Source organism: Salarias fasciatus, chromosome 16 (genome assembly GCF_902148845.1).
Source record: "Salarias fasciatus chromosome 16, fSalaFa1.1, whole genome shotgun sequence".
Classification (NCBI taxonomy): domain Eukaryota; kingdom Metazoa; phylum Chordata; class Actinopteri; order Blenniiformes; family Blenniidae; genus Salarias; species Salarias fasciatus.
In genome coordinates, this window is record NC_043760.1 from 27105969 (window position 1) to 27132990 (window position 27022).

Consider the following 27022-nt stretch of genomic DNA (forward strand, 5'->3'; position numbering starts at 1 on the left):
CGGTCCAGGAAAAAGGCGTAGCTAACCTGCGCAGCGACAAAGACTGCGAGCCCGAAACCTATTGGGAAGGAATAAAAAAGAAATTCAGTATCGTCGCGCTGTGTGCTCCAGACCGTCGTTCGGCGAGGCTCCGGCGGCCCCGGGGGCTCAGTACACACTCCCAGCTGTGATTTCCAGTCGGCGTACCGTCAGCGAGTCGGTCGGGGGAGAAGTGTGGCAGCTGGCAGATTTTCCGTTGGACGGTCTGAAGGCTCGGGTATAGCGAGGGAGCCGCCATGGCAGTCGGATCATTGAGCCTCCACATCGGGATATGAAGAGGAGCTGCATGTGTCCCGAGCCGTCAAGGAAACGCCGCATTTCCCTCTGATCCGCACCGGATCTACAACTCGAACTCGGTTTTTTTTTTCTCTCTTTCTTTTCTCTCTCTTCATCTACGTGGGATTGATTCCGCACCCAGAAAGAGCTCGCTACTGGCTTTAAGCAGGGGGGGCCACAGGGAGAGGCCAGATTCATGACTATTTTAGTCGGAGCCGAGTCTTGAGAGGCCCGCTGAGAGAAAACCCGGGGACATAAAGGGAGGAATGATGCTGTGACTGACCCTCGGTGGGAAAGAAAGGCCAGTTTATTAGGCGCAGCGAAGCAGCGTGAAGGACCGTGGGTGAAAGGGACCTATTTTCTGAATCCTCACAGTGAATTACCGTGGTATTACATTTACTGTCATCCCCCTTTTGGATGAGAAGGTTCGGCGAATCGATCAGCCCTGCCGTTTAAGCAAGTCACACAGTCTCCCGAGCCGAGAGAATCAGACGGGATCGGATCATGTCGGGTCGGCCCAGGACCACATCCTTCGCGGAGAGCTGCAAACCAGTGCCGCAGCCTTCGGCGTTCGGCAGCATGAAAGTCAGCAGTAAGTACAGTCCTGGACGTTCAGGAGGAGCCCGTCTGCAGGCACCGGGGCCTGCTGTGTGTGTGTGTGTGTGTGTGTGTGTGTGTGTGTGTGTGTGTGAGATGTGCTGGTTAAATGTGTCATGCCTAGCACGGTTAGCCTAGCCCCTGTCATATATCTGTGTCAGGGACGGAGGCTGGACGGTGTGACTGGCTGCACACCGATGCGCTGTGACGCGCCGCCCCGCGGCCAAGTCATCCCGTCCGGGCTCCAGCAGGCCGCGCCGCGCCGGGCCGGGCCGAGCCGGGCCGGGCAGGGCCAGACCGGGCCGGCCCGCCGGGGCCACGAGAAGACAGGCTTGGCACCGGCCCAGGTTTCAGACACCAAGTCAAGTCGCCATTTACCGCAGAAACCGCCCGCTTATTGTCCATTAGGTCTCCTCGCGGCGTTACTCCACGGCACCAGCCATATGCGTAATGGAGTTAAAGCGATAGGGCCGGTCTATTACGCAACTGTCAGAGCGGAAGGTGCGCCCACAGTTGACTCCGGCGAAACTGACGCGGTCCTGGAAAGGGCTGCTTCACAGGTCCTATTTCTAAGGGCCGTGTCGAAATTGGACGTCGCGCCGGCTGGAGGGAGCGTGGCACGGAGGGTGGCACCGTGCCGGAGGCTGCAGGGATGAGTCCATGCGGACTGGAGAGGCCTTCCACTGCCTGGCTGGCTGTACAGGTCTCTTTCCTCCAGTTTCTGCTTTAAGTTAAATCTGCAAGCACGCTGGCCTCGTGCCAGAGCTTCCAGACCCTTCTGGCTTTAATATTTCATGTTGCAAATGGAGCTTTTATCAGAAAACTGAAACAGCATGGATTCACCTCACCTTAACTCTGCACAACCATGGCATGACCCACTTTTCTGGTTATTACACTGAGGTTGAAATGAATTTGTTCAGGACTGAGACATCCTCAGTGCCCATTCGGACCGTCTCTTCCTGCAGGAGTTTGGATGTTTCAGATGAATCAGTGTGTCTGTTGAGGAATGTTGAAGGTGCTTCAGCTGGGATGGGATCATGATGTGTTTTAGTGGGGAGAGGCTTTCGGCTCTCATCTGGGCCTTGGCACTGGAAACCACTTAATGGACACACACACACACACACACACACACACACACACACACACACACACACACAAGCATAAGCACGAGCAGTGAGATGCACTCCCTTTCCAAACCTTGTACTTGTCGTGCTCTAGATAAACGCGCGGCTGTTAAATTCCTTTTTAAAATGGAAAAAGGATAAAATTGCCTTTTGATAGACAGAATCATTTCACTCCTAAGTTTGCTAAACGTAGGAGCTTTTGCACTCTTTGACCTCTGTGTGTTTCAGGCACAAGCCTTTGATTTTACTGAAAATACGAGGTTGATCTGTTTGGGTATGTATGCGTTACATGTGTTTTACTGTAGTTTATTGAAAATTTGTGGTTTATAAACGTTTTTATTTTCATGAGAATGTCATTTTGGCAAGCCAGTTTATCATTAGTCATTGATCGTGTTTTATTTTTTTTGAGAATTTGTTTTACAAGGTTTCACTTGACACGATTTCTACAAATGGTGTAATAAACAGTCTGACCTACATCTGGATATGATATTGTAAAACTGGTCAATAAAATGCACCTCCCCTGGGGTCAAGGTTGAATTATATCTATTAGGACTGCAGTTTCCATTCAAATGACAACACCTTCTCCTCTCTTAATCCAAGCATGTTCTTCAACATTTCTGCATGTTCAACTAAATCACATATCCTCAGATTGAGCAGAATTGCAACATAAAATAAAAGACAAACAGTCACCAGCATGTGATAACCACACATTCTGCGTTTGGCATACCTTTTTTAAAAACCTGTCATAATCGATCATCACAGGGTCTTTGTGTACAGTGATTGTCACAGCTGTACTTTGACCCGGGTTCATACGACATTCATACCACGTCACCTCACTGGAATCCACCTCAGCTTGTTTTTTCCTTCTTCACCAGTGTGTCATCTACCGTTACTCTGACCTCCACCATCCCCGTGCACACATGCACCCTTGGGCACAGTTTCACTCACATGTGTGTGAATAACTTGGCTGATGATCCTAAGCAGCTGTAGCCAGCGTGTGCGTGTGTGCGTGCGTGTGTGTGCGTGCGTGCGTGTGTGTGTGTGATCCCAGAGAGAATGCTTCAAGTCCAACCCCTCCTACAGAGGCAGACGGAAACACACACGCACTCATACACATACATACATACTTGGATGCACACGCCCACATGAGTTCTCTTTAGGTTTTTGTTTTTTGGGGGTGAGGCAGCTGGCCAAGAACAATAAGCAGCTTGTTTAGCATTTCAAAGCTGCAGATCTCTTTTCCCTCTTTGCTCCTTTTCATTTTCTGTCTTTGTCGCATTTTACCAGTCATGATGGGAGCAAAATTAACTAATTAAACTCTTTGATCCCAAATGAAACTGCGGGGAATACAGACAACAGCATCACTCCATGGGATGGGATGGGACGTGCCATCTGAGGGAAAGAGGACTATGAGGATGATCGGTTTCTGCCTGGTGACTGGGTGGAGGTGGAGGTGGAGGCACAGTGGGGTGACTGTGGTTCCACAGCTCCACACCCTGCTGCTATCTAAAATCTATGCACCCTCATTAGTTTCACCAACTTTGTTCTGTCTCAGTGAGTGGTGACATTCCTGTGACTGGATTTTCCAGTAATGTAGTGAATTGTCGCGCCAGCAGTGGAGCTCGTTGGGAGATGGCTTGTACCTGCGCTCATTGGGGGATCGCTTTGGCTTGAACCATCTAGGTCTTTGGCCGAATATGCAGTCATCACCTGAAACTGATGAGCAGAGAGATTCCCCAAAGTGTCTTTGTAAAATCTGGGTGTGAAAGTGGTGAAGAAAAAAACAAAGCTTGGTTCTCTCTCATCAACACTTCTGCGGGGGTCCTTGATCAAGGGCCAGATTTCACCAGAGGAGCTGCTCAGTCATTACCGAGTCAAGCGTCGGCCTAACAGAACTGTTTTCAGATAGAAATTTTATTTTTTCCCCCATTGAACTCTCTCATAATCTATTAAACTACAGTAGAGAGTACCTCAATTGTCTGTTGTCTCTGCAAGAATGGTCATAGCTTTTAGATTTATGTTTGGTTTTCCTACTTTTGGTTTACACATTCAGCCAGCATAAGAGAAATCATAACGCAAATCTTCACTGAATGGTTGAACATGAGCCAATTTAGCATTATTTTAAAAAGGTGCACAGGACAGTAGTGATCAAAACTGCAATAGTTAACACTAAAGAGAGAAAAAGACTGGTGTGCAAATATAATTGAGATTTTATGCAGCAGAATACAAGACTAAACCAATAACATTGTCAGCTGCATGAATTCATGAGCACACAAATGAAATCAACACCTAAAGATAGAAGGTTCTGATGAAACCAGGTTTTTCCTTTTTTTAATGAATTCCCAGGACGGTTTTGTTTGAATGAGCCAAATGTCGTTGGACACTTTAAAAGTTGTCTTCCAAAACAATTGATCGTCATGAACAGCGTCTTCATACAACTCCTATATGCAGCCTGGCCCTGGAGCACTTTTGGAACAGCACGGGGGTTTTGTGGTTAGCCACATCACTGTGAGAGTGTTTCAGGTTCAGTCTGCTCGCTGACGTTCTTTCTGAGTGGGGTGTGGGGGATTGTCGGTTCACCTGATGATGGATGGCAAACTAACTTGCTGCTGCTCACATTTAGTTGACCCATGACTTGAGTAACGGTGAATCTAGCAAAAGTGGATGGAAAAGGTGAATTCAGCACTGTTACACAGACGTAAAGCAAGAAAATACTCTGAATGTTTTTTTTTAAGTATCCATTCAGTGTGATATCATGTGACTTTCTGTGGTCTGTATGAGTTTGTTTGCTGACGTTTGTAGAGCATGAAGCACATTTAGGTTTCAGGCTCCCCACGAACATGATTTTTGTGGTGGACTTCACCTTAACCCCTTTACAAATGGCAGTCCTCATCAGCCTGTTTCTGGAGACCACCCAGAGTTTCAGAGCATTATAGTCTCATTACGACTGGGCGGGATTCTGGCTTCCAAGTCTTAAATAAATGGCTCCTCGGCTATTCACCAAATGTTTGAGCCTACGGTTCCTCTCGTACTAAACCAGATAACTAGTGAAACAGCACATCATCACCCGGGTCGGTCTAACCCACCTCACGATGGTCTAAATCCAGCTTGTGGTTCTTATTAGGTCAACAATCAGACATTTGTTGTCTGTTTCACAATGACAGGGGGAGACTCGCATTTGAATATTACAAGACGTCACAATTAGGTTGTTGTAACTTCATCTTCCAAAAAACAAAAACCGTGTTCAGTTTGGTGCCATTGACTAACCAGCCCTCGGTGTTGTGCTGCGATTGCTCTGGACCGGAGTGATCGGGCCCCCACTGTGTCTGCACGTTGGTCGGATTCAGTCCCGACCGGGGCTCGTCTGGTGACCTGGATTGACTGTTGATGCCTCTGGCTAAAAGTTACAGCCGTCACACCCGTGTCACTTTGCAGCAGAGTAATACAGCTTATGCACATGGAATAACGGCCTGTGCTCATATTGCCTGTATTCATGTTTGATGCTGTTTGACATAATCATCGGTAACATTTTGTGTCCATGCTGAATGGCGTTGGAACGCTCTCTTTGTAATTGTTTTGTTGGAAAATTAAAGAATATGTTCTGTTTTTTCTTAGGACATTTATTTGATTTTCCTTCAGGAAGGGGTTGCATGTAAAAATAAAACGGTGCCTGCAGCTATGAAATCAGTAAAATTTGCTTCAACATCTTGGTTGTGATTTTAATTCCCTTCCCTAATACGAAGAAGGGAAGCTAGTGTGAAGACTGAGTAAATGCAGATGACTGTGGATTTTTACAGGTTAGTGTGTCAAAGGTCAGGACTCACATTGTGCTTCTGGTCAGATACCAGATGCATAAACATGCTGTTTAAAATGCAGTCTGATTGCTTTGTCATTCCCTGTTCTTATCAGTGTGAGCTCTCACTGTGTGCTGTGCTGTGAGTGTGTGTGTGCGTGTGTGTGTGTGTGTTGTCTACGTGTCTGTGACTATGAACAGACTTTTCTCACGGTTCGAGGAAGTGCAGAGGCGTCATAGAAATGGCCCTGCTGGAATATGTAGGCAGTCATATTCGTCTTTCTCTCACATGCACACGGTCTTGGAAAGTCTATTTCTGAATCTGTCTTCAGTTTCCCTTTCTAGACTCGGTCCTATAACCAGACCTCTCAGCCATGTTCTCCTCTCTGTCCTCCTCTCAGACCTGGACAGAGATGTGAGTTTTTGCGTATGGACCCTGGACGGGGATCGTCTTTGTGTGAGATGATGACTCCATGCAGGCTCCATCCACCTTAAAATCAATAATGCTGCTGGAAAACAAGCCCATCCTGCCCGAGAGTTTCAGGATGGACAGTGCCGTTCATCCTCTGGTACTCGAAGTCAAAATGTTGATTTTCTGGTTTTAACATGATTCAAACCCGAAGCAGTTTCTTTGATATTTAATATGAAGATCATATTGAATATGGTTCATTCATGAGTGCTCTCGTATTGAAGAGTGTGAGAAAGAGTGCTATTTTTAGTGAGAAATCCGGTATTGCGCAGCTCGTCTGGCTGCTCAGGGGTTAATTTCACAGGCTTAGCTAGACTGAAGCCGTAGACATATTTGTGGCATGTGACACACGCCGGTCGCTCGTTTAACTGCCAGCTAATGCAGACTTTAGCCCTTGACACGAGCATTGATAGGAGAAGGGAGAGGTGCGGGGGAAGAACCCGTTCAGCCCACACACACCTGTAACACTCCTTGGCTTTGACTTTGGCTTGACGGCCACAAGTTGACACATCTCAGGGCGCATGTTGTCATTTTATTGATCGGCCATTGAGGGCCGGTTCTGACCTTTGCTGACCAAAAGCAGCGTCATTCAGCCAGAGTTTTGTCCGTGGGTTGAAGCATCTACCCTTGACCTAAATTCTGTCTGGTTTTTCTGTGAAACTCGTCTTGCTTTGACTGTCAGACAGAACGAGCTAATTAAAGACTAGGTTAAGACTCTGGGAGAAAAAGAAATGAATGGGTATTTTCACCATGGTTTTCATTTAGTCGCTAAATAAGTGAAACTATAATCAACAGGCTGAGAAAAGAATTGCAGACATAAACTTTTTCTGTCATGTTCCACCTGCTAGTTTCTCCTCCATCCCTGTGAACGCAGCTCCTGAATGTCACTGCTTTGTTAGAAACACCTTCATTCATAACTTTCCCTTCTCTCTCGCTTTTTAGGAGACAAAGATGGCAGCAAGGTAACGACAGTTGTGGCCACCCCCGGCCAAGGGCCCGACCGGCCGCAGGAAGTCAGCTACACGGACACTAAGGTCATTGGCAACGGCTCCTTTGGCGTCGTCTACCAAGCCAAGCTGTGCGACTCTGGAGAACTGGTGGCCATCAAGAAGGTCCTGCAAGACAAGAGGTTTAAGGTAAAACACTGAGACGCGACGTGGAAATGACAAACGCTTTCCCCCCCTCCTTCACGAATGTGACTGAGCGACTGTGAAAGACGTGAATGAAGTGATCCTCCACACGAGCAGGGAGATCAGAGAAGCTGCGAGGAAATACAAGGAAAACTTGTTTGTGTTTTAGATCCAACACATTCCTGCTTGAGTGAGTGGATTTTCTAGCAGGAAGCGTGTCTCAGCAGTGGGAGGGCCCTTTTTCACAGAAACAAACTCGAAGGCAGTGATACTCAGACATCTGTCAGGTTCGCTCTGTTTGGCACCTTGGAAATGTCATCTTTTCTTTTTTTTTTTCCTGAGTAAAGCTCTGCAGGATTCCTTCCTGTAGGCTTTGAATAGATTTGACTGACGGCTTTTGTTTTTTCGTCGGGGGCTGCAGTGTCTCTGCTCCCTCGGTCGGGCCCCTCAGTCAGTGTGTCTCTGCGGACTCGGATATCATGAGGACAAGGCGTAAATGTGGGTCATTGAGAATTTTTAAACACGTTTGATAATCAACTCCTGCATGTTGATTATGTTAATTTCTTCTGACCTGATTTGTTGCTGCGCTCATGTAAGAAAGTCCTGCTGCTGTTACCTGTCTGACACACATTTAGAAGAACATCCTTTCTCCCACCGCATCATCAGAACATCCTGCTTTTAGCTGAAAGCTCAGTTTCTGAACATATTTATATATTTCACAACATCCTCTAATAAAAGATTCATAAATCAGGCAGAAGTTAAACCTGGGAAAAGTGTGTTTATTATGCATTCAGCCTCTTATTTGCGTGGAACCTTGATCAGTGCGGCATGGCTGTGATGTTATTGTTGCTCAGGTTGCTTTGATATCGGCCTGATATCTGTAGCGTCTGTCCTGTCTCCCTGGACAGTATTTCCGGTGAGAATCAGGTTTTGCCAATTTGCTGGCCACCATGGCCATGAGTTGTTTGGACTGTAGTGGATGAGTGGAAAGTTTTGCTTGGCTCGCCGAAGCCGATGTTTTGTTAGTTTGTTGACTTTGGATAAAACAGAAGCAACAGCAGCAGATTTACACCCTCAGTTATCTCTGCATGGAAACCTGACAGTGGAATTGAATCACATTCATCTACCTTTTGACGAAACAGTTTTTTTATTTATTTTTCAAACTCCTGAGAGCATTTTGAGAGGTCGTCCAGTTCCTCTCCTCCGGGGCCGTATTGGCACCGGGCGTCTCACGCGTCTGTTATCTGCGTTATCTGTACGTCGTCTGTATCGGGTCCACTCCTTGTAAAAGTTCCCTGAAGTTTTTAATTAGAATTTTTCCAAACAATCTGCAGTCTTCCGCTTGTGCACCGTTTCCTTCCACACTTTGCCCCCCTGGCCTACTTTCCACGAGTCCGCTTTGATCTGGCACCCCGTGAACCGCCGAGCTCAGGGTTTGTCCTTGAGGTAGATTTTATCAACAAGAGAATTCTGGCAGATTTTCCAATGATTGCAATATTGTGTGCTGAAACTAATCAATAGATTCCTGGTATTTATACTGGTAAATAGGGATATGTTTACCTCTACCGTGAAATATACTAATTTTCTAAGATTCTTTTTGTTTTTTTGTCATCTGTAAGTACAGATATTTCAACACGAAAGCCTGTAATATACATAGTTATCATTTCGTGGATTAACTGCCAAAATAAATTAGCTGTGATAATCAAGAGAGACACAAGAGAAAGGAATGAAGCTACAAACCTGCTGTATACTTGAGAAGTCCTTCTCTACTTTGTGATGATAGGCGGCTTATGATAGTTTGACAACCGGCACGCTGCAGAAGTCTAATATTGACACTTCTCTAAAATCCCATCGGTATCAGTTCAACCCAAATTGCTTCATTTGTTCCAGAAGGGATGATTCGAGGAAGGCTTGTGTACAAAACAGAAATTAAAAAAAAAAAAAACCACTGGTGTGTTAATGGTGTGTATTCATCCGGTACTGCTGTTGCAAACTAACTTGGCCTGTAGTTTCTGAGGTTGACGCCGTGTTTTTCTACATTTGACCCACTTAAGTCGCAAAATAATTCATTTAGTCAATCTTGAAATTTACCCTGAGCTAAATCTTTCACAGGGTTTGGATGAATTAGATACATTAGACATGGTTATTCCCCTCTTTTTTTTTTTTTTTCTGTGCTCATTATTTTATGTCGAGTTCGGTTTTCTCAGGAGAGTCGGGGCGTTTCAGCAGGAGAGGCTCCTCGCTGTTATCTCTCCGACTCCCGACCTGCAGCTGCTTTTCCCATGAGAGCCGCTGAAGTTCAGTCTGATCTGTTTGCCCGAAGCTTTTTCAACAAACTGGTTCAGTGAAACAGAATATTCTCCTTTTTTGAGGCGGGAGACGCTCTTTCAGCGTGTGTTGATCTGCCGCTTTCAGAAACTAAGATAAATGACGTCCCTTAATGGTGTGTGGTGCGGTGTCGGGGGGGGGGGGTCGACCATCTGCCGGAGCATTCACGGTGCTTGTTCGGGACGTGCACGCTTTCTCTTTGTGACTCCGGCCACGATGGAGTCGCACTCTGCTCTTTCTGTTGCTTTGTGGCGAGCGAGGTGGGAGCAGGGTGTTTCGGGCCTCGGTGGTCGGGCCGAAGCTCACGCTTTAATTTGCTCTTCGGTTTCCTGTGTTAAAGCGGCGCCTCTGTCTGAGGCTGCGGTCTTCCTCTCTCGGCCTGTTGTTTCCTGCCGCTGCGTCGAGCCACTCAGCCAGTCGCTCCTTGTGAGCAGCTTGTTAGGGAAAGACGAGGCAAATGAGCGCTAAGACTCTTCACATGATCCTCCAGCACGCGCCGGCGAGTGTGCGCGCCCCGCCGCACACAAACGCACACCCAAACACCTGCGTTCTATTTTCTCCTCATTCCCTCTCCTCTTCAAAAAGACTTTTTTTTTCCCCCCCTCGAGTCTGATTTTGGCGTTAATTTCCGAAGCGATCCTTGGTCGACTGAAACTTGGTTTTCCTCCCTGCCACACCAGCGCGAGTCAGCCGAGGTAATCACGTGAATGGACTCTGTGTTCGGCTGCAGCTGATGCTGTGGGCTTTCAGTTTACGCACTGCATGATGGGATAGATCCCGCTCCCTTCCTATCTCAGGGATCACATATCAAGCTACTGGAAAGTGGGAAATGGACGCTTACTTTAGTGTCGTCATTCACTCTCATACATAGAGAGCAAGAGAACGTCCACCTGACCAGACAGTGGACTTGACGCTCTTTCCTTGAAAGACGTCGTCTTTAAACGGTTTTCTTAATCTACGTAATTTGTATATTAAAGCCAATCCTTGGTCTCCAAAGGCTTCATGGCAGGGATCTGGCTGGTCTGCTTAAAATCAAATAAAGTAAAAACGTCAATAACAGATTATTTCAATTGCAAATATGTAATATTTTCAGCAGATGTTCTGAAATTCTGATGATGAATAAAGAGATCTGAGGCGGAAAACTGAAGAATACCGTGAAGCGGACTGAATCCGGCCTGCAGATACTTGATAGAACTTTGTGTTCTTGGAGAGTTTTATTTTTTTTCATCAGACGGTCTGTTCAGACGGGTCTAGACAAATTTTAAGTAATTTGAAATGTTCGTTACATGCAGATCATTTTCCTGTCAGGGCAGCGATTTAATCCTCAAGAACTCCGAAGTGAAGAAAGAGTCATTTTGAGAAAAGGTTAAAGGATTCCTGCTCACGAAAATGACTGATATGTCTGTTATTCATAATTTTTCTGACTTTTTGAAGGATTTTTTTTTTTTTTCCTTTACTTGTATTGTTTCCTGACAGTAAGTAGGTTATCCTCCGTGACGGCCAAGTCACGACTGCATTTAAAATGTAAAAATTCTGGCTGAAAAATTAGCGAGTGGTGGATTTTTTTTGGCAAGTTGAAACACAGGACTCTCCGCCGATTTGTCTTGTTCAAGCTTTAAAAGCCGCTCGCTCACATCCAGTGTCGTTTCTAAGCTTTTATCTACAGCGAGCAGCGAAGCAGCTTGTGTCTGCGCTCGTAATCTTTTTGTAAACTGGCTGTGGTTTTGTCTGGCCGTGTGTGAGAACAGCGTGAGAGGCTCAGGTGGAGCATGGCGAGAATTGGGTTTTTTTCTCTTTCACCGTCTTCTTTGCGCTTTGCATTGTGTGTGTGTGTGTGTGTGTGTGTGTGTATGTGTGTATGTGTGTGTGTGTGTGTGTGTGTGTGTGTGTGTGTGCTGGCTGCCCTGCTGACACACTGGCGGATGACGGGTCAGCAGGACGGACTGCAGCATGACTGGAGCCGGGCAGGGCTTTTACTCAACAGCCCGTCTGCTCCTCCTCCATATGGTACCATCCCTCACGTAACAACACACACACACACACACACACACACACACACACACACACACACACACACACACACACACACACACACACACACACCATCACAACCACTCCAGTGCGGGAGGATGAGGGCGTTGGCTGCAGTGCGCGATGGCTCGACGGCTGGTCTCCGTCCCACACACACACACACACACAATGACGTCACTTTATGATGTGTGTGTCGATCCCAAAGGAGGAGAGAGCAGGGGGACGACTGTGGGAACCTCGAATGGAGGGGGGGGGTTTGTCTACTCAGCTCCTAATATACTGTCTTATACTGAAGTCTTGTATCGTGGGCTGATTTCTTTCTCTTTGCTGAAAGAAAAATGACTAACGGGTGTAAATCCTCAAGAAATGAAGTACGGCGGCGTATCTCCCTCCACCAGCCAGCACTGACCTGACCCACAATACACAGGGTTTCATTAGTCACCCATTCAGACGATCAGCATCGCTTTCTCTCTTTCATATCATGAGCCTGAAGAGGTGCCAGAAATTTATCTCGCAGGTTAATCGGGATTCACGTTTGAACCATATAGTGATTGTTTCTCTGGCTTCTGGTCGTCACATTTGAATTTTTTGCTTTTTCATTTGTTGTTAACAGTCAGGCCCCCAGCTAATGATCATTTCTCAATTAAGCCTCAGTTTCTGTGTAATGTGATAGTAAATTATAGAAATACTCATCACATTTCTCCACATTTTCAATGACAATCTACAGATAATCACTTTATTTCTGCACAAAGCAAGATGAACATAACATTTCCACAATCCAGAGGCTGGACAAATATTTCTATTGTAGTTTTTTTCTTGTTTTTTTACTTGAAAATCATTCAAACAGAATAGTTGGGCAGTTACATCGAAATAATAACAAACCAGCCGTCCACCCATTTCCTTTACTCACCAGAGACCGTTCAGCTTAAAGCAGAGAACAGACAGCGGCTCAAAACTGTCTCACACCCACACATACTTCAACGCTCACAGCAAATGTCAGAGTCAACCGAGAATCCAGTAGAGAAAGCCAGACGGGCCGGGGGAGAACATGCAAACCCCCAAACACGTCAGCCTCACCACGACAGTGACGCACTGTCTAAACCTGGTCATCAGCGAAGTGTCACTGCGCTGGAACCACGTTGTTTTCCATAACTTGGATTTTACATTTTGTTTCCTTATTAAAAAATGTTGTAAATCTTCCACATCCAAGTGCGAGCTATGAGGTAGTTTCAGTTTCCTGCAGGTTAACAGTTTGACCCTAAGTTAAATGAAGCGGTGTAGATAATGGATAGGTTTTTTTTTTCTTTTGGTCATCCGTAAAGCCAACTAGATCAGTGCTGTCTTAATTAAGTCATTTTAATTACTTTTTCATCTGAAACATATATCTGAGTTCCCTCGGTAGGAGTTTGATACTTTTGGACGTATTTGTCTGTTTTCACGGCATCATTTTACTTTGGATTGAAATTTTTATGTTATTATAAGAAATCATCAAACCATCAAGTAAAACGGATCATTTCAGTTTGTGATATTCTGCTTGGATGTGGTATTCTGCAGAGGGTCTATTTATAAAAAGTGTCTTTATGTAAATTGAAGAATTTGGCTGAAGTGAAACACGCTTGAACAAATTCAGAGTATTGTCATGCATGTCACTGCACTCAGACTATTTAAATGGAACAATTACTGAAAACTCAGGTCAGATTTTAATGTATTGACTCCACTGCTTTGCCACAGATGGATTTTTACTGTTTGTTATCTTCGCACAGTCGATAATGATAAAGGAGGGAGGAAATTAAAGCTGCTGAAGCTTTATGAAATGCTTGACTTCCTGCCCACTCATGAGAAGTTCTGTGCGCTCGGCCATTTTCCACACCGACTCTCTCTGTATGAACATAGACGGCTGTTTGGGCTCAGTTCTGACATCTCGTTGTGGAAGCCTTATTGTAAAAGACCTGTTGTTCATCGCACTGCCTGCACCGATGAAAATGCTTTCTCACACACTCTGTTTCCTTTCTCAGAATATTTGCTGTTGTGCATTTATTCAATACACAGTTGTCTTGTTTGTTTGGAAGCCTAAATGTTGCCTTTCAGGTTGGAAACCTGCCAAGTTCTTGCGACTGGACATCCTGAAACGTGTGTAAACCATACGTCTGTAACATGTTTCTTCTCTTGCTTTGTTTCTGTGCAGAACCGTGAGCTGCAGATCATGAGGAAGTTGGACCACTGCAACATAGTCCGCCTGCGCTACTTCTTCTACTCCAGCGGAGACAAGGTCAGTCAGCTGACTGTGTTTCCTGCTTTTTTTATCTGTCTGCAATAATTATCCATAATTACACTTCTGTTACAGCTTTGTGGAGAAGTCATTCACTAAAAAAAGTGCTAAACGGCCACTCAAAGCTAAGATTAGAAGAGAAGGTTATATTAAAAGTGTTTATTTAAGGGGCAACATGATCACCGAGCCGTTCCCGTCCCCCACATGGTCCACTCCTGCTTTGAGTGACAGACTTCTGGCTCGGTTCCCACCGGCGAGACTTCTTGCTGCCTGCGGCGCCTCTGCTCTCTTTACCGTGGTTTTTGCATCTCTTCTCTGTCTCGGTAGGATAAAGACACAATAATACAACCTGTGGAACGTCATCAGAGCTGGAACAACCAAGAAAGAGACGTGCTGCGGCTGAACCATGATTGTTTTAAGAATCGGCAAAGAAAGACAAGAATCTCTTCATTCATATAACAGAATCACTCTCTTAAAACGCGTTTCGCTGTCAGTCACATTCTCACACCGGTAATCATGGCTGCCATGCGAGGTGCTCAACAGGCGTTGATAGATCAATTTGAGGTTCACTGTCTTGCTCAGGGACACTTCAGCACTTGGATAAGTTGAGATGGGAGATCAAACCACTGCTTCTAGTCATATTATTTCATCTTCAAGGAACAAATTGCCCCAAACTCTGTATGTTTAAATGTCTGAGTCGCCATTAAAATAGGTCAGTTTCCTCACAATCAGCCTTTCAGTGCCTTTGAAAATCATTATTTTCCTTTTGTAGTGTCTACATGTCTGTGTTTTTAAACCTTTTAGCCACGTGTGTCTTCCCTCTGCATCATCTGCCATCATGGCCCCGTGTCCCGTTTGACTGGAGTCAGTTCAGGAGTAAATACAGTGAACCTCGACAGAGGCGGGGTCGTCCCCGCCTCTGCCTCGCCGTCTGTCTCTGTCAAACACGGGAGCTTCCCCGCAGCCTGCACGGCCGGGCGATGTCATCCAGCCAGCTGATGAACGGGAAAAGGTCTGTGTGTCAAATATAGACACACATGGTCTTGGCACACACGCCGCTGGGACTATACCCATGACACCGCGGCGAGAAACGCCTTCCTCCTGCATGCTGACTGAGGCCAAAGGAACGCTGTTGAGGACTGTAGGGGGCGGAGCCAATGTGAGAATGGGTGTGAGGGGAGTTAGGAGGGGTCTAGAGAGGGTGTCGGTTAATAATAGTCTGAGGAGCGCCGTCCCCTCCACGCCGTTGGCTCCGCCCCGCTCCCACCCCCTCGCCTCTTGCCATGTGCCTGCTGACCTCTGGGAATCTCTGCTGGTTCTGGGTACGGTGACTCTCTGGTGGCGGTGCCTGCCGCAGGACGGGCCCTGCAGCCCCTCAACGTGACTTTTGCAATAGCAGCGTTTTGTTATTGTAATGTGCGCGTCCGCGGCGCTGTTCACCTTTGCTCCTGTTTTAAACACCCCCCCCCCCTTCCGATGTTGTGTTTCCTTTCATGTATCCATTTCCTCCCCCCCTTTCTCCCCCCCGCACCGCATCGTTCTGCTAATTATGGGGACTGGCACCATGTTGTTGGTATGGCCGTTTACCACCCGTAGAGCCCAGAGGCAGCGCCAGTGAAGTAGGCGATTGTTAATGTCAGAGGTTAGTGGTTGAAGGGAGACAGGCTGATAAATGACCGACCTGCAAACAAGTGGAAAAGACTCAGACAGAAAGGAATCGGCCGGTTCTCGCCCTCAAGTGCAGGCTCTCCCTGCCGTGGAGTCTCGCTGCCGTAGCCGTCAGCGTGTCCACAGGTAGCCTTATGTAAGCGCCGGCGTGCGGCGTGCCTGACGCACACGGTGTGCTCTTGCTTTTACCCTTTAACCACTTGTATAACGCCGTGTTTAAACAGAAGGCCGCCGGTTCAAACAGCGTAGGCAGGTAAGCAAATAGCCGCCTGACTTGAACCACTTCAGAGCGCGGAGTTGCAGTAAGAGCCGCACGTAAGACTTTTGGCTGATACGTTTACCCTCCAGAGAGAGTGAGAGTCTTCATTTAATTCACTCAGGTCAAAACACCACTAAGTTGAATGGAATATTTATGTACAGACAAAAATTTAAAGTTTTAAAGTATCACAAGGACGTCAGGGTTTTGAACATAAACATCCTGTCTGCAGCATACAGAGATAAGAAATTGGCAAGTGTACGGCTGTGGAAAAAGATAAATCCATCGGAAAGTAGAAGAGGGAATCCCAAAAGATACATAGAATATGGCTTCACAGAAGCAATGGAATGCTGTTTGAATGCAAAGATGTAAGACCAAAGATGAAGGGCAGAGCCATCAGGTGAAGTCACTTCTGTTTAATATTCCTGTATTAAGATTGAATCTTCTAGAAGGTTTTAATCATCTGCCGTTTCATGTATTTTGTAGGGTAATTATCTACTGGCCCTGTCAGGAAGTCTTCAAGTCTTTAACACCCTGTAGGTCCAAACAAACTGACACAGATCCACAGAACACAAGCACAAGTATTGTCATGTTTAAACCACAACTTGAACATGTGAGGCTACTACCAGTCGGAAGATTCCCGCCACGGGCGTCAGAACCGCTCGGTCACGCAAGACTCTGTTCATTCAGGGCCTGATGAAAGAGACCATTGTGAGCAGAGTCCTTCACTGAGGCGAGAAGTGCATATTGTTATTGAGAAAATGCCAGGAGTAACAACTTTTGACTTGAAGTAGAGACGGGAGGCAAGTTTTAAGGAGTAAAGCTGTTGTCCAGATATCTGTGAACACGACCAGGAAATTAAATTGCGTACAACTAAACAAAGCTCAGTCAACCTGCAACATTCTCTCTCTGGACGCTTTCTGGCCTGGTGGGAAATCTGTCGAGGCAGAGACAGGAACTGCTGTGTTTTAAAGAAACGTATGTACTGAGGGTAAAAATAACTGAGTCTGGGTGGCGCTCTGCTTGTTGCACTTTCTCTGAAGAGCACTCCAGGATGAGTGGGATGTATACACCATCCAGAGAGAGGAGAGGAGGAATAAACGTAGCCGGAGCTCGTTTAGCCCTCGGGCCTGGCGGCGGGCATCCCGGCGTCGCTTACCGTTCGCCGGAGCCACTCCACGGCTTTTGCAGTTGAAGCGCTCATACAGCAAATTCACGCAAACACACCGTGCGTGTTGATCTGCAGACTGCGGGCGAACAGGACGGCCTCCGGCGCCGAAGGCCGAGGTCGCCTCCGCAGCTTTCACAAAGGAACATGGAGAGGAGTGAATCGTGGGAGTTAATGACAGCGCCGGACATGCTGTGCCGTGAGGCCGTGTCCCCTGCACGTATGAAAAGACTGATTCTTCAGTGGCGTTCGCTGCTGTGTGTGCGCCGTCATCAGTGTGTGTCGGTTCATTCAGCATGCGCCCCTCAAGCTCCTTCTGTCCTCGTCTGTTTTTCTCGGTTTCATGTTTTCAGCGTTACATTTCGTGCCGCGCTGATTCTGTCACGTCTGCCCCGAGGTATACCCCAGAGAGTCTTGCTGATCGATGGATGAGCCAGTTGTTCAGGCACATCCTTTTTTACTCACCAAATTAGAGGCTGAATTATTTAGCCGGAGCCAATCAGATCTCCGCCTGGCTAACCATCTGGGAACAAGCCAAGGAAGTGGCTTTGTAGTGAGGCAGGAAGTGAGTCATCACTGTTACCGGGCTAAATATAGCCTTGGTGGTGCTAACAGGCGGCAGAACAGGCTCTCGTGCCGTCACAAACGCTACCGAGGGTAGTTTTGCAGCTGAAGGAGCAACACAGAAGCGTGACACATACACACAGTGCTAATGAGTGAAAGTGATGCCAGGAACAGATGAGTGTGTGAAATGAGGCTCTCTGAGACCTCGAGTTGTTTGGGAAATGCTGCTCAACATCACCAGCAGCAGCAGGTTGTGTCCATACGCTTCCACCATGCCCGGTTTTTCACACACTGGCTGTAAATGTGTCTAATCCGCTGTGACGGCGAGCGGTCGGGATAAAGCAGGACACTGAGCCGGCAGGAGCGTCTGGAGCTCGGTTCACTCAGACCTGCAGAGGCCGGCAGCGCAGCCAACTTGAGGCCAAGAGGAGGAAAAACAATGAGATCAAACTACATGAGCTGGAGTCAAAAAACAGAAACTCGCCATTCATTAGTATGATTTGCTCGAACATAATTGCTGTTAGTCTACTTCATAAAAGAAACTAGATTCACGCTAATGACAGGTAGGCTCTTCCTGGGTGACTCATTGTCTTGTTTAACCTTCACATCATTCTTGCAAACTGATTGATCAATCAGAACCAATAATGGGCATTAGCAGGTATTTTCTATGTAACTAAGGACTCATACACAACAAACGACCCTTTGCTCACTAAAAGACTGTCTTCTACCATCATGCGCGACTCTGCTGTCGACACGCAGACTGAACGCCTTCCTCCCACCTCACTACCACCACATTTCCTTTTGTCCTTTCTTCAGCCAAAATGAACAAATATAGGAGCTGAACTTGTTTTCGTCGGGGCGCCATTATGGTTACGTGAGCATGATAAGCCTCTGAATTTATTCTTTTTTTAAATAACGTTATCAATGCGACTTGTAGTGCTGCATGGATTTGCTGATGACTTTGTAGTCTGGTTTGTACTTGGTGAGGCTAAGCTTCATGCAAGTGGCTTCCGTCTGTTAAACGTGATCGTAGGTTGGGCTTGATGTTTTTAAGGTGTGAGAATGGCTGCTCACATGCATACGTAGATCCAAACATGGTCAATACAGCAATACTCACACTCTGCGGTGTGAGGTATGTGACAGGAAGCACGTTCCACGTTTTGATGACCAGCTGGTCTTCGGGTTGAAGTTTTTTCTTTTCTGTCCACATGGGCTTGCTTGCCAACTCCGCTCTCTGTCGTGCGACTCTTTCCAAATCTTCATTCAGTGACTTGAACTTATTGACCCACATGTCTGTTGTTCAGTTTATCCATAGGTAGATTTTTTTTTCTTGAAGGAACTCCATGAAAGATTTGAATAAATCCTCACCTCTTGTGGATCCTTTCATTGGCTTTCTTCATGCGGTGTGTCACCAGCAGCATATCTTGCAATCGCACTGAACTGTGAAAAGTTGACTCACCCAAAGCCAGGGAAAAGAGCGGCGCTGCATTTATGTCCTTCACTTGCGTTTCCTCCACTTGGTTTGCCATCATGATGGTACGATCACGAACAGTTCTTGCCGACAGAGGCGTGTCTTGTGTCCGTTTCATTATCTTGTCTTTGTTCGGAAGATCATCTAAAAGTTGGTTGATCATCCAGCATGAACGTTTTAGCATACTCTATACGTTCCCGGACCCCTGCCATAGATTATAGAATGGAGACAGCTTTATTGGGTAATCTGTAGATATGTTTACTTTTATTTTTTAGTGTTGATGCAAATGGTATTAAAGGTTAGGGTTGGTTAATCATACATACAGCTGTAAGCAAAGCTACTGTTTGATGTGCTCTTGTATTCGGTTGCTAGAAATCAATAATAACAATAAATTCATAGTTAATGAGTTAAGGCAACTTACTGATTAAAATAATCTAACAATGCCCTCCACCAATGCTGGGTTTAGCCTTTAAGCGATAGGTGATTTATTGGTCCCATCGTTGAGTCCTTAACCAGGCCAGAGGGTTTTACTCGGAGCGCTCTGCTCTGCTCTTCCCTCCCACTCGCCATCAGGGACGACAAGGCTAGCTGCGTATGCGTGAATGGGTTTGTGAGTAATCTCCTTTGTGAATTTGTAAGGTGCATTGTTTCTATTTATATTTCTTAACAGTTGCATTTCAGTATGAGCCATCTGTTTTTTTTTTTTTTCTAAGCCCGTAATGATGTATTGGCCTTTAACAATGGCTTCACGGGAAAGAGTAGCCGTGACTTAGTCTGGGCTCCGTCTGCCCAGACGCGGAGGAAAGAGGAAGTGCTGGAATCATTTGGGCGGAGAGCCCTGGGATCCAGCATCCTCTCAGGGTCAGCGCGCTCCACTCAGCCCTCACCCTTCCAGCGCGGGCCTCGTCCAACCAGGAAACGAGGAAATGATATCACTGTCTGCGACGAGCGCTGGAGCTGGAGCCGCGCTGACGCATGGCCGCGTTCTTCCTGACCTCCGGGGAGACACAATGGATTCCCAGTTAGCCCGCGAAGAAAAACACCCGTTACATCAGCTCCAAAATAGCTTCTTTCATCAGAAAAGCTTCTCGAGATGGAGCTCCGAGTCGCAGTGCATGTTTGATTTACGTTTATGTCCCCTTGTTTGACTGTTTTTTCTGCTTCTATCCAACAGAAAGATGAGGTGTATCTGAATCTGGTTCTGGACTACGTTCCTGAGACGGTGTACAGAGTGGCCAGACACTACAGCCGAGCCAGACAGACTCTGCCCATGGTTTATGTCAAGGTGTGTTTGTGTGCAAAGCCATCACTGTCAGAGCTGCTACCTTGATTGAATGAAGGGCTCGTGTTTTGTTGTTTATGAACTCAATCTTGAAGCTCCGCTCTATAGAAATGCTCTAGTTCTACCTCAGATTACCGTCTCTGGAGTTGAAACCTGTGTTTTTCGGGTGTGTTTTCCCCCAGTTGTACATGTACCAGCTGTTCAGGAGCCTGGCTTACATCCATTCGTTTGGTATCTGCCATCGGGACATCAAACCTCAGAACCTGCTACTGGATCCAGAGACAGCTGTACTGAAGCTCTGCGACTTTGGCAGGTGAGAGACTGAGCCCTCCGTTTTTCTCTCTTTTTCCAGGAGTTGATTGGCATCCTGGTAAAATTAGCTTGGTCTTTCAGGGCTAGATTGTCATCTGAACGCTGATGTGGAGGCTTGTGGGAGCAGCTGATTAGCATAGATTATCATAAAGACTGAAGGGGAACGCACTCCAAACTCACTTTTTCTTTTTATTTCACTCTCAGTCGGTTCCCAGAAATGTTATGGAGTCTGTAAACTTAATGGAAACTCTGCTGATCTTATAATCAGCAACTCTCAAGACACGTATGGTCAATTTATTCCTACATAATATTTATGCAGCACCGTTTTGGGTCACTGAGCGGCAGCAGTGAGTCACTTTCTCACTTCCATTCCTTATATTTCCCATTCACATTATTGTCTGAATCGGTTCTTGCTGAATAGATGCAAAATGACTCACAACACCACCTTGTGGCGCAAAGTGATATTACAAGACTAATTTGGCTGTGCTTATCTGCGAAGGCTGGTAAAGTTCTGTTCTTTCTCTTCATTTTATCATTTGTTTTGATTGTCTTTTAATCTTTTTGTTAAAAACATTATGAATTACACCTTCAAAAGCTTTGATCCTTAAGCTGAGCTGGATGCAGTGACGCATTACAGAAACAAACAAAACACAATGTAGTGGTTCGTAAGCGGTAGATAGAAATAAAGCTGGTACATCTCTGCCCTTTAATTTCTTTTCAGTAAAGATGAATTTGTTGTGTGTTCATTTGATGATGGTTTTCTTATGAGACTCAGCAATTTGATGTGTGTAAACGGTGCATTTGATGCTTTTTAAGCACGACTTTGGAGCAGACATGAGTGTGTCGTAGTGTAACCCTTCTCAGAAACATCACGTCTTGTGGACCTGCTGGCAGTAACAGTGGCGTCCTCCTGTTCTGTTTGCAGTGCGAAGCAGCTGGTCCGCGGGGAGCCCAACGTGTCCTACATCTGCTCTCGCTACTATCGAGCCCCCGAGCTCATCTTTGGTGCCACGGACTACACTTCCAGCATAGGTGGGCTCGCCTCACTCTCACAGCGTCCAAGAAATGTGTCAAAGTTTGCTAATTCAAGCATTTTTCTCCACATTTGTATGATAAGATTGGTCGTCTGTTTCATCGATCTGCCTCTTCCCTCAGATGTGTGGTCAGCCGGCTGCGTATTGGCCGAGCTGTTGCTCGGACAACCCATCTTCCCCGGCGACAGCGGAGTGGATCAGTTGGTCGAAATAATCAAAGTAAGGACGGCCCACTCAGCGCCGAGCACACAGCTTCAAGCGTAACACGCCTGTGGTTTTACGACGAGCGAGGAGCGTCTCCCTCACCAGCTCTGCCGTCTCCTCGCAGGTTCTCGGCACCCCGACCCGAGAGCAGATCCGCGAGATGAACCCCAACTACACAGAGTTCAAGTTCCCCCAGATTAAGGCACATCCTTGGACTAAGGTGAGTCAACAGGTACAGGAGCCCTTTTACTTCTCTACAATTCACTGTTGAAGCATCTTGTCATCTGTGTCTCGCTTGCTGCTTCGCCGCCATCCAGCTTGGTCACCTCCATCCAGCAGAGCCATATGTGGAGCTCTGAGTCTGTACAGTCAATGCAGACTCTGCAGTTTATCAGATTCATTTAAGATTGTCAGAGATTGAAGTCAATTCAGTTATATTTACATAGAGCATTGCCACATCTCGGCTCATTCCACTGGACATGAAGACTGCGATGAAGGTTTTTAGGGTCAGACTGTTTAATTAAAGCTGTCTGGTGGCCTACAATACAAAGAGCCAAATTTGACCAGATTACCCAAACCTGCTGCTTTATTTAGCCTGTAATTATTGTGAACGCCACTTCGGCCCGTCAGGCTCTCATCCCTGTGGTGTGCAGCAGAAAACAGGTGGCAGAGCGTGGAGGAACGTCTTATCTCGGCTCATGTCAGCCTTTCACAAGCAGCGCTTCCATTGGGAAGCAGATCCATCCAATCGGCAGGCAGCAGCAGGGCCCTCATGTCCTCCTCTGGGGCGCCTTGCTGTGGCCAAACTCTGCTACTGCATTATTCAGAAGGAGCCACTCATTCATTCATTCATGCACCCTCATGAAAAACACCATTAAAGGATAGATTTTCATCTGCAGCTGCTGAGTAGGCCATGCTCTGTTGTGTGTTTTTTTGTAAGCATGTGTGTTATTGTGTTAACAGCACTTAAATGTTTTCTTCTTCTTCTTTTTTTTTTGTTTTGTTTTATAGCAGCACGCCGGGAGAGACTCTCTGCCGTCACGGCTAACTTTGTCTATGATTGGCGTTCAGGTGTTCCGGCCGCGCACGCCTCCGGAGGCCATTGCTCTGTGTTCCCGCCTGCTGGAGTACACGCCCACAGCCCGCCTCACCCCTCTGGAGGCCTGTGCACACTCCTTCTTTGACGAGCTGCGCGACCCCAATGTCAAACTGCCCAACGGGAGGGAGAAGCCCTCACTCTTTAACTTCACCACACAGGGTACGCAGGCGGAGGGACGCGAGAAACAGTCTCCCATGATGCCGTTAGCGCTGTAGACATTTAAAACAATCCCCAAAACAACCCTTGAGCAGTACATTTAATTTATTTCGATAAAATATGTTTAGATTCTCTACATAGTTGTCCTCTTTTTCCACATTTTCCCTTGAAACACACCTGAAGTGTGAGAGCGATGTGAGGCACGGTCCCTCCAGAACCGGTATCGACCAGATCCTGACTCGAAAGAGTCTCCCGGACCAGTGTGAAAAGAATCAATGAGAGAAGAGGAAACTGACCCCTCCACACGTCATCTTCTTTATCTTCCAGAGTTATCTAGTAATCCCTCTCTGGCCTCCATACTCATCCCTGCTCACGCCCGCAGTCAAGCTGCCGCCTCCACCCCAACCAACGCCTCTGCCACCACAGGTTGGTTCTGCCGTGTTTTATGTGGCCATAAGCTCCACTTTTATCTCTGCTGTGGTTTATATTACTGTTTATCTGTGTAATGGAAAAAAGATATGGAGCGACGTTTCGACTGAATTCACACCTCTGAACGGAAAGATCGTCACTGTGGAGCAGGCAGGTTGTAGTTTTTCCTGAGCTGAGCTCCTCCTGGTCTTCTTCCCAGATGGCAGCAGCACAGAGCGAGGCCCCAGCACCACCACCGCCTCTGCCTCGGCCTCCAACTCCACCTCCTGAGCCCAACGGACGCCCCGCCCCGCCCCGCCTCCGCCCCAGCCCGCCGCCTGCCCTCTCCGTCGCCCCGGCCAGGGGGTGAGCGCCGCTCCGCCCCGCTCGCCTCCCCGACGGCAGCGGAGTGACGCCGATGCAGTCTGGGTTCAGCAGCCAGCCGACATCCCCCGCCTCCCCTCCCCTCCCCTCCCCCGCCAGGCCCCGCCCCCTCCTCTCAGCTGTCTGAACTCTCCTCCATCCTCCGTCAAAGACGTCTCTCCGTGCACTTTCCACGGGGACGTGACGCCGCGGGCCTGAGGTGTCTCCGACTGTACTATTGATCAAAGTACACTGTACATGTTCACAATGCTAGCCTGCTAATGTTTGTAAGAGGACAATCTGTAGACACGTCCTAAAGCTGTTCCTCCTCGGCCCTCCCCCCAATCTGGCCTCTCCCATCTGTCCCCCCACATTGTCCCATTTTTCTGCATCCTCATTCTTTGACCTCTGACCCCCGGTGACCCCGTGCCAATCCCCCCCCCCCCCCCTCGTCCCCTTCGGTTCCTTCTGTAGTGCATGGCCTGAGTATGGTAGGATCACCTGGAGGGGGGGAGGGGTCGCCACGCCCTCCCACCTCCCACCTCCACTTCCGCAGACAAGGCATGAGGCTCATGCACGCGTATACACACACACACACATGCACACAGACACCCACAGACACACACACACACACACGGATGCATGATGATCCTGGTGTTTGTGGGGAGAAGCAGTCCTTCTCTCTCTTTGCCTGGGGTTGTTTTTAAACGGACGGCGAGCCGCCGCGCTGCGCCTCGTTTTCAATATTTGTTTTGTACTCCTGGGCAGATGTTTGTTGGATTGACATGTGACATGTGTCTGGTCCTGTGTGCTTGTATAATATATACATACCATACAAAACACACACACACACACACACACACACACATACACACAGTTTATATATTAGTTTTCCTTATGTATAAAAAGTATATATAGATATATGTATATTAACTACAATGGTTCAGAAATCATTTATGGGGAGCTCATATCTGGCAGCGCAGCGGCAATATTTGCCGCTGCCCTAAACACAACAGATGTGGAGACGGTGGCGTTTCTTGTTTCTCTGTGTTTTCGTTATGCTGGAGTGTGGTTAGATTCCAGCAGCCGCGTCCTCGTCCCGTATCCAGGATGTGGACGGACGTTCCCCGTCTCTGTCCCGACTGTGTCTGAAACAGCCTCTCTGTGGCAGCGCAGTGCCTCGTCCCCCCCCCCTCCCCTCCTCTATCTCTCTCTCTCTCTCTCTCTGAAGGATTGTCGGTGATTTGTTTTTTTGTTTTGTTTTGTTTTTTTCTCCTCCTCCTCTCGACTCTCTGAGAATCGCGGCGGTTGGTCTCCGGCTCGCCTCTGACTGTGACCGCCGATTCAAGTGTTAGCCCCCCCCCCGTCTCCTCCGCCTGCAGCACATAGAGCCACTCGGTACAGTCTGTCCAATCGTCTTATTTACAGAGAGTACTCACTACAAAAAGACAAGAAAAGAAAAAAAAAAAAAAGAAGGAAAAAAACTGAATTTGTATATACAGTATAAATGCTCCTCACCAAAATTATGACTTGTATGACTTGTATGTTGTTTTTTTTTTATGTTGTTATGTTGATTATATTTTCCATGTTGTGTTCAAGGTATGTATATATGCAGACCCATGTACTGTTTATGAGCAAAAACAAAGATGGGAACGGGTGGGGGAAGAAACGAAAAAGATAAAACAAAAAACAAAAAAAAAACAAAAAAAAGAAGCAAAGTCAGGGCAAAACTGATGTTGTTTATGGATATTGTAGATGACGATGATGACGATGATGATGATGATGATGATGATGATCAGCTTTATCCAGCCATATGTCCAATCTTACCTGTACAGTACAGTAGATGACAGCTGTATTATTGTAACAAGAACTAGTCATGTATAGTGTAACTATAGTTTGGAGTGCCTTTGCTTTCATACACCTCCGCCTTGTTTCCACCGTCACCCGGCCGCCCCGCCCCCTCCCGTCATCAGCCCCACCCCCCCGCCCCCCACCTCCACCCGCTCATGTATTGACTCTCCCTTTGGTGCTGTTGAATGTCCTGCTATCCTGCTACATGCTCACACACACACACACACACACACACACACACACGCTCACTCTTCCACTTGGTTTCCTCCAATCTGTGCATCGTTCCCCGTTCTTCATCATTGCACACTTCGATGTGATTTACAGACGTTGCTAATCATAAGGATGGGATCTTCCTTAGCTGCAAATACAGTAGACGAGTCTTTATTTTAATAAATGTTCTAACTATATCTATTATACACATACAGGGCTGTGAAAAAATGTTTTTGTTCTTGCATATTTCCTCCGTTTTAATCCTAAAGATCATCCAACAAGTGTAAGCGTCAGACAGGGTTGACCCAAGTAAACACCAGTTGCATTTTGAGACGGGAGAAAATACTTTTTCACAGCACTGTATTTATATATATGTATACATATAGATATATATGTATACTCACTCGGACGCCCTGGCGTGGACTCCGGGGTATGAAGTGAGGGGGTGGGCTCAGCAGGAGCTTCATCGAGGCCTCATGTACTGTGTGTGTACGATACGGTGAAGTGTGTGTATCGCTCAGTGTTGGTTCCGTTACCAAAGCCAAACTCACGATGTTCGTTGTGAAGAGCCATCCTCTGAGGCAATAACTCTCTCTCTCTCTCTCTCTCTCTCGCTCTCTCTCGCTCTCTCTGTCCCTCCTCTGTCCTCTTGCTTGTTTCTCCTCCCCCGGCGCCGGGAGGGAGGAATTCAGTAGCACCTGAAGGGGGGCGGAGTCACGTAGCCTTTCTCTTCCCGTCTCCCGCTTGCTGTAATTTTGCATTCATGAACGTGTCGCTGTCCCCTCCGGCCGAAGGTTCCACCACTTCACCCTGTACCCCCGACTCCAGCTCAGTAAAAACACCACGACGGTTACCAAAAAAAAAAAAAAGAAAAAAAGAAAAAACAAATATATATGCTAGTATTTCAGAATATACTAGTA

At 47.0% G+C, this 27022-nt stretch overlaps 1 protein-coding gene across 3 annotated transcripts; it reads left to right on the top strand.

Annotated features, from left to right (window-relative positions):
• gsk3ba (glycogen synthase kinase 3 beta, genome duplicate a) lies at positions 1 to 27006 on the top strand. Of its 3 annotated transcripts, none has more exons than XM_030111525.1 (11): positions 1 to 907; positions 7241 to 7434; positions 13973 to 14056; positions 20358 to 20468; positions 20648 to 20778; positions 21703 to 21809; positions 21933 to 22030; positions 22140 to 22235; positions 23030 to 23273; positions 23598 to 23696; positions 23899 to 27006. In XM_030111525.1, the coding sequence occupies exons 1-11, from the start codon at positions 820 to 822 to the stop codon at positions 23967 to 23969; spliced, it is 1323 nt and encodes a 440-aa protein (XP_029967385.1). In that variant the 5' UTR covers positions 1 to 819; the 3' UTR covers positions 23970 to 27006. The 3 variants fall into 3 exon arrangements, with proteins under 3 accessions (XP_029967385.1, XP_029967386.1, XP_029967387.1); XM_030111526.1 differs by having other exon boundaries at positions 2 to 907; positions 22140 to 22247; positions 23087 to 23273; XM_030111527.1 differs by having other exon boundaries at positions 4 to 907; positions 23087 to 23273.
• Positions 27007 to 27022: the final 16 nt, after the last annotated feature.